Consider the following 18804-nt stretch of genomic DNA (forward strand, 5'->3'; position numbering starts at 1 on the left):
GACCTCAGAGAAGCCTCTTGTAGAAGAGAGGGAGAACCCATCGGACCTCAGAGAAGCCTCTTGTAGAAGAGAGGGAGAAACCATCGGACCTCAGAGAAGCCTCTTGTAGAAGAGAGGGAGAAACCATCAAACCTCAGAGAAGTCTCTTGTAGAAGAGAGGGAGAAACCATTGGACCTCAGAGAAGCCTCTTGTAGAAGAGAGGGAGAAACCATCAAACCTCAGAGAAGTCTCTTGTAGAAGAGAGGGAGAAACCATCGGACCTCAGAGAAGCCTCTTGTAGAAGAGAGGGAGAAACCATCAAACCTCAGAGAAGTCTCTTGTAGAAGAGAGAGAGAGAAACCATCAAACCTCAGAGAAGCCTCTTGTAGAGGAGAGGGAGAAACCATCTGACTTCAGAAAAACCTCATGTAGAAGAGAGGGAGGAACAAACCGAACTCAGAGAAGCCTCTTGTAGAAGAGAGGGAGAACCCATCAGACCTCAGAGAAGCCTCTTGTAGAAGAGAGGGAGAACCCATCGGACCCCAGGAGAGCCTCTTGTAGAAGAGAGGGAGAAACCATTGGACCTCAGAGAAGCCTCTTGTAGAAGAGAGGGAGAAACCATCGGACCTCAGAGAAGCCTCTTGTAGAAGAGAGGGAGAAACCATCGGACCTCAGAGAAGCCTCTTGTAGAAGAGCGGGAGAAACCATCAAACCTCAGAGAAGTCTCTTGTAGAAGAGCGGGAGAAATCATCAGACCTCGGAGACGCCTCTTGTAGAGGAGAGGGAGAAACCATCTGACTTCAGAAAAACCTCATGTAGAAGAGAGGGAGGAACAAACCGAACTCAGAGAAGCCTCTTGTAGAAGAGAGGGAGAACCCATCAGACCTCAGAGAAGCCTCTTGTAGAAGAGAGGGAGAACCCATCGGACCCCAGGAGAGCCTCTTGTAGAAGAGAGGGAGAAACAATCGGACCTTAGAGAAGCCTCTTGTAGAAGAGAGGGAGAAACAATCCGACTTCAGAGAAGCCTCTTGTAGAAGAGAGGGGGAAACCATCGGACCTCAGAGAAGCCTCTTGTAGAAGAGAAGAAACAACCAGACCTTAGAGAAGCCTCTTGTAGAAGAGAGGGAGAAACAATCCGCCTTCAGAGAAGCCTCTTGTAGAAGAGAGGGGGAAACCATCGGACCTCAGAGAAGCCTCTTGTAGAAGAGAAGAAACAACCAGACCTTAGAGAAGCCTCTTGTAGAAGAGAGGGAGAAACAATCCGACTTCAGAGAAGCCTCTTGTAGAAGAGCGGGAGAAACCATCAGACCTCAGAGAAGCCTCTTGTAGAAGAGAAGAAACAACCAGACCTCAGAGAAGCCTCTTGTAGAAGAGAGGGAGAACCCATCGGACCCCAGGAGAGCCTCTTGTAGAAGAGAGGGAGAACCCATCGGACCCCAGGAGAGCCTCTTGTAGAAGAGAGGGAGAACCCATCAGACCTCGGAGAAGCCTCTTGTAGAAGAGGGGGAGAAACCATCGGACCCCAGGAGAGCCTCTTGTAGAAGAGAGAGAGAAACCATCGGATCACAGGGAAATCTCTTGTAGAAGAGAGGGAGAACCCATCGGACCTCAGGGAAATCTCTTGTAGAAGAGGGGGAGAAACCATCAAACCTCAGAGAAGCCTCGTGTAGAAGAGAGGGAGGAACAATCCAAACTCAGAGAAGCCTCTTGTAGAAAAGAGGGAGAACCAATCAGACTTCAGAGAAGCCTCTTGTAGAAAAGAGGGAAAACCCATCAGACCTCAGCGAAACCTCTTTTAGAAGAGAGGGAGAACCTTCGGACCTCAGGAAAGCCTCTTGTAGAAGAGAGGGAGAAACCATCAGATCTCCATGTACAACTCTGATCTCGCCCTTGGGATACTTTTTTGCTCCAATTACGTAAGCCTTCAAGCTGGCTCAAGCTCCTGGTGCCTATTGAAACAATACAAAAACGCTCTTCGCACTACTAACGTGCAGCAGTGTATTTTAAGCAGTATATATGTTGGTTTGAGTCCTTTAGAGGAAGGGATCATGCAGATGGAAAGCGACATTGCACATAGTATGCTGTCTTTGCAGTTCTTATTTTTACAGAATGCTACGTGGTGTTCTCCCCATGCATTCTCCACCCTTTCCTAGAGCGGCCTCAAGAAAATGTAAAAGCGTGTTAATAAATGTATGTAAATGACCCTCTTTTTCATTGTCCTGACAGACTGTTACATCTGCCCTTGTATCGTGTGGGTAGTGTATGGTAGGACCTAGGCTAATTTATTCTTGACAGCCTCTTATTGTTCTAGGCTTTAGATCATGTAGAATCATTTCCCCCAGGCTTTTTGGGCTCCATTTCTTACCCATCTTCACAGTGGGTACAATTCAGGCTCTTCCCTAAGTTACTTATGTGCACGTGGTACATTACGTCAGAGTTTGAGATTACACATTTTAGATCAGCTACAGATTACAGGGCTCAAGCAGGTCTGTTCTTGCACTGCCTAACTTAAGAACAAGAAATATGTGGTGTGAAATGAGCTTAAAGCTTTTCCCTCCTCATACCCTGCTTTGCAGGCGTCTCGCTCTCCTCGTATCTTGTTCCTTAAACCAACCTATTGAGACATGTCCTTTCTGGCATTCACACGCCTTTTCACACCCCTCACGGTCTTCGCACTGACTGGCCGCTCTAACTGTACTAATCTCATCACCCCTGGAAAGATGTGTCCTGTCTACAGCCTTTGGACAATTTCCCTAACAACCCTCCGAAGCTCCCTGAAACTCCTCACAGCCTTGGAGTAAGCTGCCGCCTCCTGTCCACTGTGCTTGCAAAGTGCAGACACATCCATGCATTGCAAGCCATTTTTGATTACACCATCATCCCACACTCTAAATGTACTTCATCTGGCTCAACCATTTCCAACCAAACTCCCCACGCGGCCTTCAGTCCCAAGGCTGCTGACCCTTCACATAAGTCTCCGTGCTATTGAAAGGATTATGAAGTCGAAGACGCGGCCTTCAGTCCCAAGGCTGCTGACCCTTCACATAAGTCTCCGTGCTATTGAAAGGATTATGAAGTCGAAGTACATCACAAACGCACATCTGCTCGCACATTGGTCCAGTGGGAGCGATGCTCTTCACCTCAAACCTTCCACCAGAGACCACTTGCACTGGATTATGAGGGCCAATAGTAGAAGCAGGGAAAGGGGAATGGAATAGGAGAGAAGGCAGACACAGGACCCCGCCACATTGGCTTATCACTTCTGTTGGTCACAGAGGTCTGTAGGATGTAGGGCATCTCTACGAGACAGAGATGTCTTAAGTAACTTATCAGGTTTCTATCCTTAGATGTAATGGGAAAAGGATATATACCTTACAAATATCTCTGTGTAACCGACTTTCTGTACCTTTATTTGAGATCGGTAACTCCTGAAAAACGAACATACATTAATGAGTAGTTTAAGTATATATTTATGCCATGCTAATGAAAATAAATGTGTCCCAATAACATGTTATTTAGAGCAAATGTACAAATAAACACAGATTTGCACATTGATTTTTACAGTACAAAGGTCAAATTAGAGTTTATTATCACAGTATAGCACAATTGATATGACAAAAAAATGTTTTTACTGTCTCGTGGACTGATGTAATTACTTTACAAAAGGTGCCATCTCTACTACTAGTCGAGAGGTCTCTTCAAGGTTATTTTGCCATTCACAGTGTGTGTTGGGTGCATGGAAACCATAACTAGTGAATTGCAGTAGCTTGTGTTTGAGCCAGAACGATATCACTTTTTTTTTATTATTATAACTGTGTTTTGTTTTTTGTGTGATATTAGCACTTCTCTTCCTGTGAGTGGAATAACTACATCAAGCTTCATCGTTGCATGCTATTTTGGGGAACATGAGTTGTAGTTCCAATGTAACTTCTATAGAACTGCAAGTTAGCAGTTCGTATGTGCTTACTAAAAAATCAAATATATTCATATATATATATATATATCTATAGAACACCGTTGGCCACAAGGGAAGTTATAGCCAATATTCCAAGATGGCTGTTTTCCAAAGCATGTGAGTGTGTGTGGCCTGCTGGGAATTGTAGTTCATTGTCTGCATGATGCCACATAGCTTGTTCTCTGCAAGCAGAGGCTCAGTCCAGATAGCGCTGGCACTCTCTAATAACCACCAGCCTTTCCTTTATTTAATTGAACTTGCCACAAGTGGGTTTCAAGTACTGCTTTCCAGTTCTTGAGCCACACAAAGTTGTAATCTGTTTACTATCCCCACTTTCTGAAACCCTTGCCCTTCATTATACCAGAAAGTCATTGGGCAGTTGGGTTCTCTGCATCGGGTGCTTCTTATGACGCTGCTTCTTTTCCCCGAGAGCCCAGGCTGCTTTCTTGCACTACCTGCTCTGTCACTATCGCTTAGCTGAGCTCTGCCTGCTTTTCCTGTGCAGCCTTGAATCTGCCCTTTCTCCTTTATTTCTGCCTGTAATCTCAGCTCTGCATGCTTTCTTTGGAAGCCTGGTATCTGCTCTTCCCTGATGCCTTTCTGCCAGTCTCCTCTGCCAGTAAACTTTCCTCTGCCTGCTTTCACCGACCATCTACAACCCACCCTCCCCTGGCATTGCTCTTCCGTCCCTTTTTTATAATGTTTGCTCTGCCTGCTTTTCCGAGGCTGCCTAGAGTCTTTACTTTCCTAGGCCCATTTGTTCTGCTCTCAACTTCTAATTCCTGCTTGTTTCCATTGACCTTGGGCTGTCTTCTCTTCCTTTGATGTCTGTTTTTACCTCTCTACAGGTGACATGAGCTCCCGGCACTTCAAACCTGAGGTGCGAGTCACCTGCTTACGCTTCTCTCCTACTGGTAAGTATCTGACTTCAGACATTCTTCACAGCAGCGGCCATAGTCGAATATATACAGATGTAATATTTCTTCCCCGTTAATGCTCGCCTCCTGTTTAGGTTTGTCTTCAGGGCTCCTTAGGATCTCTTCCGTTTTTATTCACATGTTTGAAATGAGGCTAGGTGGCATCTTTCAGCGGCGGCTGGGCCGTGCTCCGGAGCCATATGCTGGTGAGCCAGCCAGATCTCCAGCAGCATCACCTCCACCTGGTAGTCCTTCCGCACATCTGCACCGGGGTTATTCAAGTTCATCTCCAGGCAGTGGCTGTACATGCGGAAGGGAGGGATCCAAGCTGATCTCCATCATGGGATCTTCACAGTTATTAACCTTTTAGTTGGGTGGATTCTAGAACATTTCTAGCATTTAATTAAAAAAATAAATACAAACAAAAACCCACGCTTCACTTCCTTTTACCTCCGCCTCGGATTTCCAGTGGGAATTTGACAGTGTTCACCCATAATAATTTGCAGTCACCCACCCATCTCAGACTTTTTTTTCTACGGTCTACTTTTCAAGCCGTCTCTGGTCATACTTTTCCTTTTTTCTCTGGTATAGGAAATTCGATTTTAGGGTTATTGTGGATCAGTTTTGATATTTCTTGTGTTTTCCATTAAACAAGACTGTTTTGCTAAATTGAAACCTGTCACTTTTCTGAAAGCTTCTGCTTCTCTTCTCTGTGACCAAGCCTTCAAACTTCAACTTGGCAAAGCTGATAGGTCTTGATTTTGAGAAGTGTCAAGCCACCTTTTGCCTTTGACAGTGCTTTTTGCCAATGCATCAATATGCACTTCCAAAAAAGCAAAAAAAAGAAAGAATGGGGCAAGCGAGATAGGGAGAATCTAGGTACCAATTCAACAGCACTAAGTAGCTGTGAGCAACAAAGGTCGACTGAGCAATGGGGCAACTGGGAAAGTGTGGGTTCAAAAATAAAAGCCAGCCGCGAAAGCAATGAATGAGTTTTGGGGAGGGGGCAACATGGGGAGCCTGAGTGTGGGGAAGCGTAGCGCAGCTGTGGGAGAACAAGAAAACAGATGCACTTGCATGAAGTGCGCAGAGAAAAGCAAGAAAGGAGTTCCCTAAATGGAAGCAGTGGAAGTGTTAGTCTGTTCCAGTCAGAAGGATGGTAATGCCCTCAGCAGAAGGTGCGCCTTTAGAAGCACCTGGACAAGAGCCTGTAGACCGGGATGGCGTCTGCTCCTTGCCTGAGCCCTTTGATCTGCTGATTGAGTATTAAACGCAAGATCCCACTCACGGAATCAATGGCAATGTTAGACTTGCCCACCATCGAGGTTGATTTAACTCTCCTACTGCTGTTCATGAGGATCCCTGGTGGCCGACAGCGAGGTTGCCACAGTGAGGCAACTTTCTTTGTCCTTGGACAGATCAGTGTTGATCTGCTCAGAAGAACTAAGGTATAATTCCTTGTGCAATACTGTTCCATACAAGCTTCTGGGAGTAAAGTGAATGTGCTGTCACTGATCTGAACATAGCTTTGGGCTTTGTGCTGTAGGACAGACTCTTATAGAATTCTTCACTCACTGAGGTTATGTCTGGCCTGACAGTGCAAGTGGCTTCCAGAGCTAATGTAATTACAAAAAAAAGATTTTTAATGCAATATTAATGGAAGGACTTTAGCTTCTCCCTATTGGAGATCTTTCTTAAATCATTGTAATTCAACAGCAGTTATTATCCACGCCTAAGGAGTTGTAGCTCAAACCGATCGGCAGTTACCAAAAAAAGGAAAGAAAAGTGAAACTGCTCAGTGGCAGGCCCTTTGTAGAGGTTAACTGAAGCCATTTCAGGTCCGTATTACTGTATTCAGGCATAGTCTGGCACCAAGGAGCTGTAATCTTGCGCAGACAGTAATACTATGGGTTGAAATCACAGCATGAGCCCCTTTAACACCTCACTTCAGTTTGAGCCCACTGGGCAGGGGTCTCTTAAATGCATGTATGAACGTTCCATTTCAACCTGGTGTGCACTTTTGAAATTCTTGATCTACCAGTGCTTAGTCTAATTCCAACTACTTTTGTAGGACGGGCTGCTCGACGGTGGTAGATTATATAGTTGTTTCACGTAATCTGTTTGATACCAACGAGAATATCCTGGCGCGTCCTTTGGGTTTTAGTGATCATAATACCACCGCTTTTAAGCTGAAGTGGCGTCACTCCGCAGAAAGGGCTGTTTTTAAATCTAATGTTTCAGGCCTGACATCCTTTATTCAAGGGAAGAGGCTGAGGTGGTCTAAGTACTTTATCTCTTAACGTGGCGCGAACTGCACCCTGGAATTCGATTTATGTTTGGACAGGACTTCGGCTTTCCAAGAGGTTTAAAAGCTTATCTTTTGATCACTAAGGCGGTTTACTCAATGCTATCAGTTTCTGTTTGGCCTGCCCTTCACATTGTTCTCAGGTGGTGTGATAAAGTTTTTTCTACTTGTAAGAAGCGGGGTTTCTGTTGCAGTAACTCCCCCACACCCCCCATCCCCCACACACACCCTATTTGCCAGATTTCTGATGCACTTTTACTTCATGTGCCCTGGGTCCCTGCCGATAAGGCTCCCAGGGCCTGTGTTCTTTCCACAAACTGTACCTTTGTACCCCCAATTGACACCTTTCTGGTTACATCTAAGTCCCTTATAAAAGGTACCACGGGTGCCAATGTCACTGTGACAAGGGAAGGCCTCTAAGGGCTCCAGCACCTGTTGAGCTACCCTTAAAGGTCCTGTACCTTAAACACACACACTGTCATTGCAGGCTGCGTGTTTTGGTGCAGAGAAAAGTGAAGAGTCGACATGACACATATCCCTGTGTGCAGTGCCTACAACTCACTGCCTATGGTATAGGTAAGACACCCCTCTAGCTGGGTGCACTATACCACTGGTGAGGGTACAGTTGCATGCGTACTGTACCCCTACAGTGTCGAAGTCCATTCTTAGATATTGTAAGTGCAGTAAAGCCACAAAAGAGTATATGGTCTGGGAGTTTCTCATTACCAACTCCACAGCACCATAATAGCTTTACTGAGATCTCGGTAGTTTGGTAGCAAACCTCTCAGCATAATAAACCCACACTGATGCCAGTGTGGGATTTATTCTACAAAGCACTCAGAGGGCATCTTGGAGATGCGCCCTGAAAAACGACCAGCCTCTGACTAGGGTGTTCCCTGACTAGAACACACCAGCCTGTCACCACGAGACATGTTTCTGAACCCCTAGGGTGGGAGCCTTTGCTCCTTGGGCCCAGAAACAAAGCCTTTCCTGGGCAGAGGTGTCACACCTCCCCCCGGTCAGGAAGAGACATCTGTGGCAGGGGAGCTTCGAAGGCCTGGCAGCCTTTGTAATGCGATCCCCAGCCTCTCCTGCTATCAGGAGCAGGCCCCCTTCCTGTCTCCACTCCTTTTCGGCGGAAAGGCAGGTGGGAAAAATGTGAACAGCCGAGAAGGTGTACCCACCCCTGCCAACCCCACCCCTCAGGTGTGGAGGTGAGGTGAAGGCCACTCTTCAGTGCCCGTCATCTTGCAGATGGCTGGCACTCTCCAATCAGTGTTGGGGATTCTGCCCACTCCCTCACGTGTAATCACCCTAAGGTCAGTAGCCCATTGTCTACCGACCTCGAAACCCATAAAACACCCTCTAAATACAGAATTTAGGGGGATCAGTCCTGAACCAAGAAGACAGATTCCCGCAACCTATGAAGAAGAAGGACGAAAGAAGACGCCCAGCAGTGGAGGCTGCAGAGAAGAACTGACTTGGCCCCAGCCCTACCGCCCCGTCTGCAGTTTCCAGAGATCCTGCACCAAAAGTCGCCTTGTCCTGCAGCCAACGACCTCCACAACCCCTCGGAGGACTGACTGCCTTCAACAAAGACGGATCTCCTGTGAATAGCAGCTCTGTTCAAAAGAATCACCAAAGAAAGACTCTGTGCCTCCTGAGGACAAAGAAACCCGACACCTGGAACCACCACTGCACCCGACCCCCAAAGCCCGAGTCAGAGTGGCCCACCTGTCCCAGCAAGGTCCCCCCATTGCTCAAGAATCAGAGTTCACCATAGGTTTACCCTTCCAGGACTCCCCGACGTCGCCTGCAGCCTCTGCATGGAGTCCTCCCCAACCGCGAGCGGCCCTGTAAGGTCAAATCTGGCCTCTAAAGGCACCCCTGCATCCGGCTGCCCTGAGCCCTGGAGAAGAGGACCTAAGGTGCACCTATGTCCCCGAGCCCTCCAACTTACCTGCCCAGCTGTTAGTTCCTCCCTGAAGACTTCCTGGACTGAGCCTGCAGCCAAATTCCAAAACCAGCAACTCCCATTGAAAACCGGACACCCAACGCCAAACCAGCACCCTGCACCCGGCCGCCCCTGTGCCACTGTGCATGCACCTTGTATACTAACTCTGATCCCCCTTTGCCGTGTGCTTAAGTCCAGGAGCTTTGCTTCCTCAACCTTGTGGCCTGCTCATGAGCAGCCACCAACCGGAGGCCCCATATCCCTCATTGGATTACATTGTGCCTCAGCACCTTGCACCTGGCCACCCTAGTGCTGCTGAGGGTGCATTGAGAGTGCTTCCTTGACCCTTGGGGAACCCTTGTTCTCACCCCAGAAACTCACCCCTCAAGACAATTTACTTACCTGCAAAACGAGAACCCTGTTTTCCTCAATAGGATTGCATTGACCGTTTTCCTCTGAAAATCTTCAGTGTATAGGGTCTTTTGTATGGTAACCTGTGTTTTGAGGAAAACTGTTTTACTTACCTTTTATCTAGGAAATGTCCCAGTGTGAAATCTAGGATTATCACACTGAGTTAGAAAAGTAATCATACGGTACCTGTAAAGTAACTAAAAAGTAATGTCCACTGTTTCTAAATAATTGACCTACCTGTATACAAAACAAGTACATACAACTGCATTCAACTGTATTGTTTTTGCAAAGTATTATTTTACTTACCTGCACCAGGGCTGGCTTGGTTCTAGAAATAAAATACAACTAAATAATATTTTTATACAAACAAATTGGTCAGAGTTCAGTCTTTGAGTGTGTGACATAATTTCTTTCTCGCCCTAAGTGCGCCAGGTATGCCCATACATGGGTCCTGGGCTCACTGTGCCACTGGAATCAAGCTATCCTGGCTGAAGAGGGGTGAAACCCCGAAATAGGTCCTAGGATGCTTGTTTCCGGTCCAGGGAGGACCTGGTTTGGCAGTTCGGGCTGGACTGTTCCCATGTGGCACAGGGTCAAGACTGATTTGCATATGGCCAGATCTAAACTGGGGTGGCGTGGTGAGCAAAAGAATGATGGATTTAACCCAGATCTCTTGACTGGGGGTGAATGTTTTGATTTGTTCTGCATTCCGTCCATCAATTGTGTGTCTTTTGCTTTGAAGAGATACAGGCAAATAGGACAGTGGCAGGAATTGACCAATCCTATACTGGAGCTTATGCCTAGGAGTGCAGCACAGACACATTTAATGGTGCAACCCCCGCCTGGTGCAGATAGACTGCAGTCACTTTCCTCTCTTGTCCCACTTGATAGTCTGTCCTCCTCACAATCAGGTTCATGTCCCTGTGAAACATTGGGGTGTGTTGTATAGTGTGGTTGTGCGACCTCATTGTGTAATGCAGCATCCAACTCCTTTAGGACTTGTCAGGTTTCATTTGTTAAACCTTCAGCTCAACCCCGGGTAGCTGTGGCTGTGAGCAGTCAGGCGTTAGGCGTAAATTAGCACTTAGAATCTTTTTCATGAGTAAGTATCCATGTGGTTACTTAGTTATTTTAGGCACCCAGCCCCGGCAGGGAGCCAGTCAGGGGGACCAGCAAGGTCCGAAGAAACAGCTACCTTAAGAAAAGCAATCTCCAGTCCAGTTCCTGTGTCAGTGGCCCCTGGTCTTTGACTTCTGTGGAGCGGTCCTGGTGCAAGGGATACAGGATGTTGAAGATTCTCAAGGATGATGAAGATGCTGTGCAGTTGATGGGGGGTCTTCTTGGGGATACTCCTTGGTCAACGGGCTTGGGGAGGCGATCCTGGCCACAGGGGTCGATGTCCCTCGAAGTCTTCTTGAGTTTAGCAGAAGTCCAGCCACCACATGGCAACCAGTTGCCCGGTACAGCAGTTCCCTACTTTTGGCAGTAACTTGCCTTTGGGGCACCCAAGCTGAACTCAGATGATCCTCCCCGATCCAGCAGATTTGGGGGCTACGTTTGAGCATTGTGTCCTTGTCCCTAGTGCTACATGGTGGCGAGGAGCAGCAGTCTGGTGATCTGAGCTAGCAACGACCCCAAGCAGGCTTCTTTAGCTGTTGCGCCCCTGTGCTGTGAACAGGAGGTCAGCCAACTGACCCTTGGGGTCTCTTGCTACACTTGGGCTCCGAAGTAAACTTCTCCACGAGCAGGACACAACAGGCACAGCCCCTTTCCTTTTCTAGTCACCAGGTGCAGTCCTGGTCAGTGCAGCTTCTCTTCGCCGACTCCTTGGTGCAGCAAGGCAGTCCTATTTTGATCCAATGAGATCTGACTTCTGGGTGCCAGAGATGAACCTTTTATGCCCAGAAAATGCCCTCCGGGGAAGTCACTAGCCAATGAGCTACCAGATTCCAGCCCTCCGGATGACCTCTTTCTGTGGAGATTGGTATCTGGCTATCCCAAAAGTCTGTTCTGCCCAGTTCCATCATGGCAGAACCCCTCTCTTGGTGAGAAGAGCTTCCTAGTCCAGCTCTGTTGCCACCAAGGGGACTACACTCCCCTGAAAAAACGGTTTAACACCTGGCTTTCACTCTCTGTCCCCAATGCCAGCCTGTCTGCCTAAAAACTAGAGCTGCCCGTCTCCCAAGTGTTTTCCCATTTGCCCTTTAAAGGCGGCTTCTCCGTTGATGCTCTCCATTTGGGCGAACGCCCATGTGGCTTCTTGCCAGGGAGAGGACAACTGTTCCCAAATGTAGACTTCTGTTGTGTCCTTTCCTAGGAGTTGTCTCCCTAAGAGGGCAGAAAGCTGTCTTGGGTACAGACCCCCTGTTCAACCATAAACATGCACAGGAGACTTTGGTCAACAAAGTGGCATCTTTGTCAAACAAGTTACATTAATTCCAACTTGGGCATTAGTTTGGGCTTCATGTAATGAGTTGTTTGATACTGTACACTACGGACTTCAGTATTCCCAGTCAGAAGATAACAGGGCTGAGGTGTCAGTCTGTAAGTCGTCTCTCACCAATGGAGCCACTAGCCTTTTCCAAAGTAAAAACAATTTTGGGTTGTTACTGTTGGAACATGTAAAAGTACATGTTCTGCTTTTTAATATGCAGCACCATGCATTAGGGCTCCATAGGCCCACCTTAAGGGTGGTGTACATATATTAAACACAGAGGACTTGTTTTGCCATTTGCTTTAAATGGCAAAGTAGTGTTAGCATTTTAGAAACTGCCCTACCAGCCTTCAGTATCAGACTGGGAGTCCTGTTTTGCCTTTGTCACACCGAGGGTGGCACAACCAGTGTTACTGTCCATGTGGTGACCCGCTAACTTACATGCCCTGGATCCCCTGGGTATCGTATGCTAGGGACTTACAAGTAAGCTTATGCTAATTGGGTTCAAGCCAGTCAAACACACACATTTAAGGATTGGGGCACTGACACTGAGGTCTGGTTGGCAGGCCTCTGCGCTCTCTGAGTTGAAAAACCAGCAGCATCCGTCCAAAGCTTTGGGGGTGACCATACAAAAAGTCATTTCCTTACATTCCCTGCTATCATTTGTATGACCATTGTACTGCATTGGTGCTGAAGTGCTTATAAACACACCATAAAAAATACATACATAAATAAATGCAGGCAAAACGCTTACTTCTCCATCAGCTTTGAGATAATAACTTGACCCTGATGTTGATTTATTCACCATTGTTTTTTGCAGGCAGGAGCTGGGCTGCAACCACCACAGAAGGCCTCCTTATTTACTCCCTGGACTCCGGCCTGGTGTTTGACCCCTTCGAGTTGGACCTGGACATCACACCCAGCAGCGTGCGCCGGACACTACGCCAGAAGGAGTACACAGCAGCCATAGTCATGGCCTTCCGCCTGAATGAGAAGGCCTTGATCCGTGAGGTCTTGGAGAGCGTTCCCAGTGCAGAGAGTAAGCGGGCAATTCGAGAATGTGTCCGACTAGGCCCAATCCAGGCAGGGGATGGGCGAGACTCTGAAGAGATGCAGGCAAATAGTACTGTGGCAGAAACTGGCCTGTAATATACTGGCGCTTATGCCTAAGAGTGCAAATAAGCATCGGGCACCGGAATGTAACACAACAGAGCTGTCCAGGGAAGAGGAAAAAATGAATCCATGAAATACTGGAAGTTGTATTTAGCAATGAGAGCTGGCATCTACGATTAGACCAAAATAGGACAGAGCCCACCTACCTCTTCGGGGATGGGAAGGATGGTTAAGCGGGGAAGCTTAGGGTATAGAGGCTAGGGTTGAAGCAAAGATCTTTGCGACCCTAGGCAAAATTAAATTTTAGCTACCACGGTTTAGATTGGGGGCAGCAGTTGCTGCTTGTGAGCCCAATTGGAAGCTGCTCTACTCCCATAGCCTGCTCAATGGGGAGAATGGAAGGGGTGGAGAAGAGGGGAGTCGGGGAGTACCGGAATGCAGAACAGGAGAGCATGCCAGAATACTCAGATGTGATCCGGGTCTAAAAGCAAATCCTTGCGACACAAAACTAGAGGACCTCCTAGAAGGAGCTGGTTTGTTGGGTTGATTTAAAATCTGCGCATATATGTATGAAACTTAGAATGTTGTAATAATCTCCTTATCTAAATCATTTGCATCTAAAACTATGAGATCTATGCTTTTTAAACTGTGAGCCTGCCTTCTTTCAGGGATCACACATATTCCCTCTTCCATCCTTGTGATCTCAGTTTCTAACACCTTCCATCCATCAGTGATCCCAGTTTCTAGCACCTTCCATCCCTGGGATCTCCGTTTCTAGCACCTTCCACCCCTGGGATCTCAGTTTCTAACACGTTCCATCACTGGGATCTCCGTTTCTAACACCTTCCATCCCAGGGTCCTCAGTTTCCAACAATTTTCATCCTAGGGTTGTCAGTTTCTGACACCTTCCGTCCCTGGGATCTCAGTTTCTGACACCTTCCGTCCCTGGGATCTCAGTTTCTGACACCTTCCATCCCTGGGATCTCAGTTTCTGACACCTTCCGTCCCTGGGATCTCAGTTTCTGACACCTTCCATCCCTGGGATCTCAGTTTCTGACACCTTCCATCCCTGGGATCTCAGTTTCTGACACCTTCCGTCCGTGGGATCTCAGTTTCTGGCACCTTCCATCCCTGGGATCTCAGTTTCTGGCACCTTCCATCCCTGGGATCTCAGTTTCTGGCACCTTCCATCCCTGGGATCCCAGTTTCTGAACCCTTCCATCCCTGGGATCTCAGTTTCTGGCACCTTCCATCCCTGGGATCTCAGTTTCTGGCCCCTTCCATCCCTGGAATCCCAGTTTCTGGCCCCTTCCATCCCTGGGATCCCAGTTTCTGACCCCTTCCATCCCTGGGATCCCAGTTTCTGACCCCTTCCATCCCTGGGATCCCAGTTTCTGACACCTTCCATCCCTGGGATCCCAGTTTCTGACACCTTCCATTCCTGGGATCTCAGTTTCTGACACCTTCCATTCCTGGGATCTCAGTTCGTGACACCTTCCATTCCTGGGATCTCAGTTTCTGACACCTTCCACTCCTGGGATCTCAGTCTGACACCATCCACTCCTGGGATCTCAGTCTGACACCATCCACTCCTGGGATCTCAGTCTGACACCTTCCACTCCTGGGATCTCAGTCTGACACCTTCCACTCCTGGGATCTCAGTCTGACACCTTCCATTCCTGGGATCTCAGTCTGACACCTTCCATTTCTGGCATCTCAGTCTGACACCTTCCATCTCTGGGATCTCAGCTTCGACCACCTTCCATCCTTGGGATCTCCTTTTGCTCACCGTTCACCCTCCTGTTCCTTAGTGGTGTCCTGTTTTGACCCTTTCCCCCCACAGGCCCTCAGTGATATCCTGTTTTAATCTACACTCCTGTGATCACTCAGTGATCTCTTGTTTTAATCTGCACTCCTGCAATCCCTCCATGATCTCCTCTTTTAATCCATGGTACTGTGATCTCTCCTTGATCTCCTCTATTAATCTACCCCCCTGTGATCACTCAGTGATCTCTTGTTTTAATCTGCACTCCTGCAATCCCTCCATGATCTCCTCTTTTAATCCATGGTACTGTGATCTCTCCTTGATCTCCTCTATTAATCTACCCCCCTGTGATCACTCGGTGATCTCTTGTTTTAATCTGCACTCCTGCAATCCCTCCATGATCTCCTGTTTTAATGTCTAGTCTTGACATCCCTCCATGATCTCCTGATTTTAATGTCTAGTCTTGACATCCCTCCATGATCTCCTGTTTTGATCCATAGTACTGTGATCCCTCTGTGGTCTCTTGTTTTAATCTACACTGCTATAATCCCTCCGTGATTTTCTATTTTAATCCATACTACTTTGTTACCTTCTTGATCTCCTCTTTTAGTCTACATTTCTGTGATCTCCTGTTTTAATCTACACTCCTGCAATCCCTCCATGATCTCCTGTTTTAATCCATCATAATGTGATCCCTCTTTGATCTCCTTTTCTAATCTACACTGCTATGATCCCTCTGTGATCTCCTGTTTAAATCTATAGAACTACAATACCTTCTTGAGCTCCTCGTTTAATCTTCACTACCGTGGGCCGTCAGTGAACTCTTGTTTTTAGCCTCTTCTTCCTTCGTTAAGTGGTCTCTAGTTTTAACCTCTTTCCTTGCTGTCCCTCAGTACCCTTCTTGTGTCGCCTCTTCTTCCATCGTTAAGTTAGTCTCTAGTTTTAACCTCTTTCCTCACTGTCCCGCTGTACTCTTCTTGTGTCGCCTCTTCTTCCTTCGTTAAGTGGTCTCTAGTTTTAACCTCTTTCCATGCTGTCCCTCAGTACTCTTCTTGTGTCGCCTCTTCTTACTTCGTTAAGTGGTCTCTAGTTTTAACCTCTTTCCTCACTGTCCCTCTGTACTCTTCTTCTGTCCCTGCAGTTTATGTTATTGGAACCTCCCTACCTGAGGTGTACGTAGAGAAATTGCTGCAGTTTCTGCCATTTGCCTTCGAAACCTCTGCCCACCTAGAGTTTTATCTCACATGGGCTCAACGGCTGCTCATGCAACACGGACAGTCTCTGAAGACCAGGTATGTTCCATGTTCTTTTTTGCTTTGCACAAAACAAGTGTAACAGACTTCCTTTACAGAATATCTTCTGTGGTAGAGTGACATGGTGGTGCTTAAAAGGTTAATGCACGTTTTATGGCAGGGAGGACAATTAGGGCGCGGTTGTATGTTAAGGGTTGTAGGAATTGTGGAACGTGCAGTGGAGGGAAACTGTTCATCTAGAGTGGAGCACCGTAGCAGCAAAACTAGGAACACGAGGAAGGAAGGTTCCCTTTGAGTTGGACTCTTGTGCTCCCCAAATAATAATCCACTTTCCTCCAGATAAATTCACAAATGTTGGCGACCTTGTAATTCCTGGAGATCTCAGCAGTGTTGTTAACATATGCAAGGGCTGATTTTATTGCATCAGATTTGGAGAGCTTCTGGGAGAGGTTGGAATGTATTAGAATAAATTAGCATTTCCATTGCTATCATAAGACAGACATACCTAGGGAGGTTGAAGTTCTTACTGACTGCGCTTGGGCAACAACAGCACATGTTAAGGAAAAGGTGATGTGTTCCTGTGAGCTGGATATGAAATGCATAAATCCCTGACCCTGCAGATGCCGCATCAATGAACTAGCGTCTGGGAATGGAGTTGCATCTACTAGGAACTCTGCCTTCTCATTAGAAGGGCATTACTAAGCTGTAGAATGTGCCAGACACTAAGGGGAACTGGCACCAGATGCATTGATTGTGTAGGAAAGTGTATTATTATATGGGATGGACCAGTGTCCTCCTCTAAGGACAAGGCCACAAACTGCTAGATGTCCCTCAAATTAAATAAGCAGTCTGGCTAGAATCCAAGGTATTATCCAAAGTATTTAAGCCATGCATACAGAGTAGAAAAAGTAGAAACGCAAAAAGATTTCATGAGCAATGTTAAAATAAAGGAAAAACCATTCCGGATAAAAAGACAAAATATGCAAAATCAAATCCGAAGAACTAGAGATATGAAATTCTAAAGAGTTAAGTGAAATAGCGCCAATGATGGTCTATGGAAGTGATAGATCGGGACCTAGGCACGATTTCAGGCCGACCACGATGGAGCCCTGGTCAGATACAGCAAGTGGATCAGTTGCAGTCTGGAAGTAAAGATTTCATAAAAGTTTCTAAATCCTAACACAGAAAGAGACTGTCACTTTTTGGGAAGAAAAAAAAATCCTTGCTAAATGTGCTCCTGCTGGACTTGTAGCTGCTGCCGTAGAACCGAAGGCCGGATACTTGAAGTTGGTTGGTCCCCCTGGAGTCCTGGAGCATTGGCGATTTTATTTTTATTTTTTCTGAACATATTTTAAGTGACCATGCACTTGCGTTTTCTAAGGTGCTAGGAGCCTTGACTGAGATAATGGTTAAATTCAGGTTGACATCGTGGAATTGCCAGTTTTATACTCAGTCCAGCCGGTTCCCCTGACGCTCCAGAGGACATATTTATTTTTAATCCGTAATTTTCAAATGTTCTCCTGGTGCCCAAACACCACAGGAGTACGCTTCAAAAGCCCTCGGGCGAGAGCATTTGTAGACTATCAAAAGGTCAGGCAGCGGCCAACAGCAAAGGCCAGTCCAGGTCTGGTTGCGACTGGACTACTCCCAAGAAAAGGCTTCTTTTGTTCCTGTAGCTTCACAGGATGTCAGTAAACTGCCTCTTGAAGTGCACGTCTCTGTCTGTGATACAAGAGTGAGCGGGTGCTGTTCTTCAAAACTCCTCTCCGGTAACAGGCCTCCAGTTCAGTCCTCTACTGGTCTTCCGTAGGTCCAGAAAGTATTCTGAGATTGGTACCTTGGGGTGCCATATTTATGCCAGGCACCAGTTTGTGGGTGGGGGTACCTCCTGGGCACTTTACAGCCAGTGGAGTAAATGTTTCTAAGGGCAACGCTACCCACTTTTTCAGTATATCCCATTTGCCTTACTGAAAACAATCCCACCAAGCCCCTCCTCCTCAAAATACAAGATGGGAAAACCCTTCTCCCCTTGTGCAGAGCCTGTGTGCCCATCCAGAGGTGTGGCCAGGGTAATGACCAGTCCCCTCCTCTGTGATCACTCAAAACTGGCTCTGGGGGTAGCTTTATTTCCACTTGGTTTGGTGCCTGCTTGACTAAAGGTGAAACGATGGGGCTTCCCAAGTGACCCCTAACATTTGCCTGTGACAGGACAGTCTATTTTAAAGTAAAGTCCCAGGACCCGTCACAGATCGTTTACCTGCCAGGGGAAGATAACGCCTCCCCATTCCTAGTCCATTGTATCTGCTCTGAGAGCAGTTTTCAAACCTCTTTCACACCTAATTCAGGCTAAGTTGAGGCTGAGCAGTTGCTGGAGAGCTAATGCAAATTAGCCTCCAGGCAGCTTCTGGCAGGGTAAAGGTAACTTTCTAAAAGTTACATTTCCAGTACATTTAATAAAAGTCAGACCTTACCATTAGATTGGCTTTTATTAAATATAACTCCCTGAAATTGCCCCTGCAGCCGGAACAGGGCAAAAGTTGTTTATTCAAGAGTATAATCTATAATTTGACTTTTCCTATGTACCAGCTGCATAGTAGTTTTGGGCCGAAATCACTGAGGGAACATGTAATGTCTGTTCTCACACGTTCCACTCTTCGATATTATACATCCTACATTGTGAGCCACAAGGTGTGCTTAACGGTGATTTATTTAATGTT

At 47.0% G+C, this 18804-nt stretch overlaps 1 protein-coding gene across 2 annotated transcripts in view; it reads left to right on the top strand.

Annotated features, from left to right (window-relative positions):
• PWP2 (PWP2 small subunit processome component) overlaps nt 1–18804 on the top strand; it is a 129886-nt gene that overhangs the window by 92535 nt on the left and 18547 nt on the right. For both annotated transcript variants that reach the window (XM_085620791.1, XM_085620790.1), the window contains exons 17-19: nt 4784–4849; nt 12777–12995; nt 15976–16126. In XM_085620791.1, coding sequence (XP_085476917.1) covers nt 4784–4849; nt 12777–12995; nt 15976–16126 — 436 coding nt within the window. The remainder of the gene's footprint in view (nt 1–4783; nt 4850–12776; nt 12996–15975; nt 16127–18804) is intronic.

Source organism: Triturus cristatus, chromosome 8 (genome assembly GCF_964204655.1).
Source record: "Triturus cristatus chromosome 8, aTriCri1.1, whole genome shotgun sequence".
Classification (NCBI taxonomy): Eukaryota; Metazoa; Chordata; class Amphibia; order Caudata; family Salamandridae; genus Triturus; species Triturus cristatus.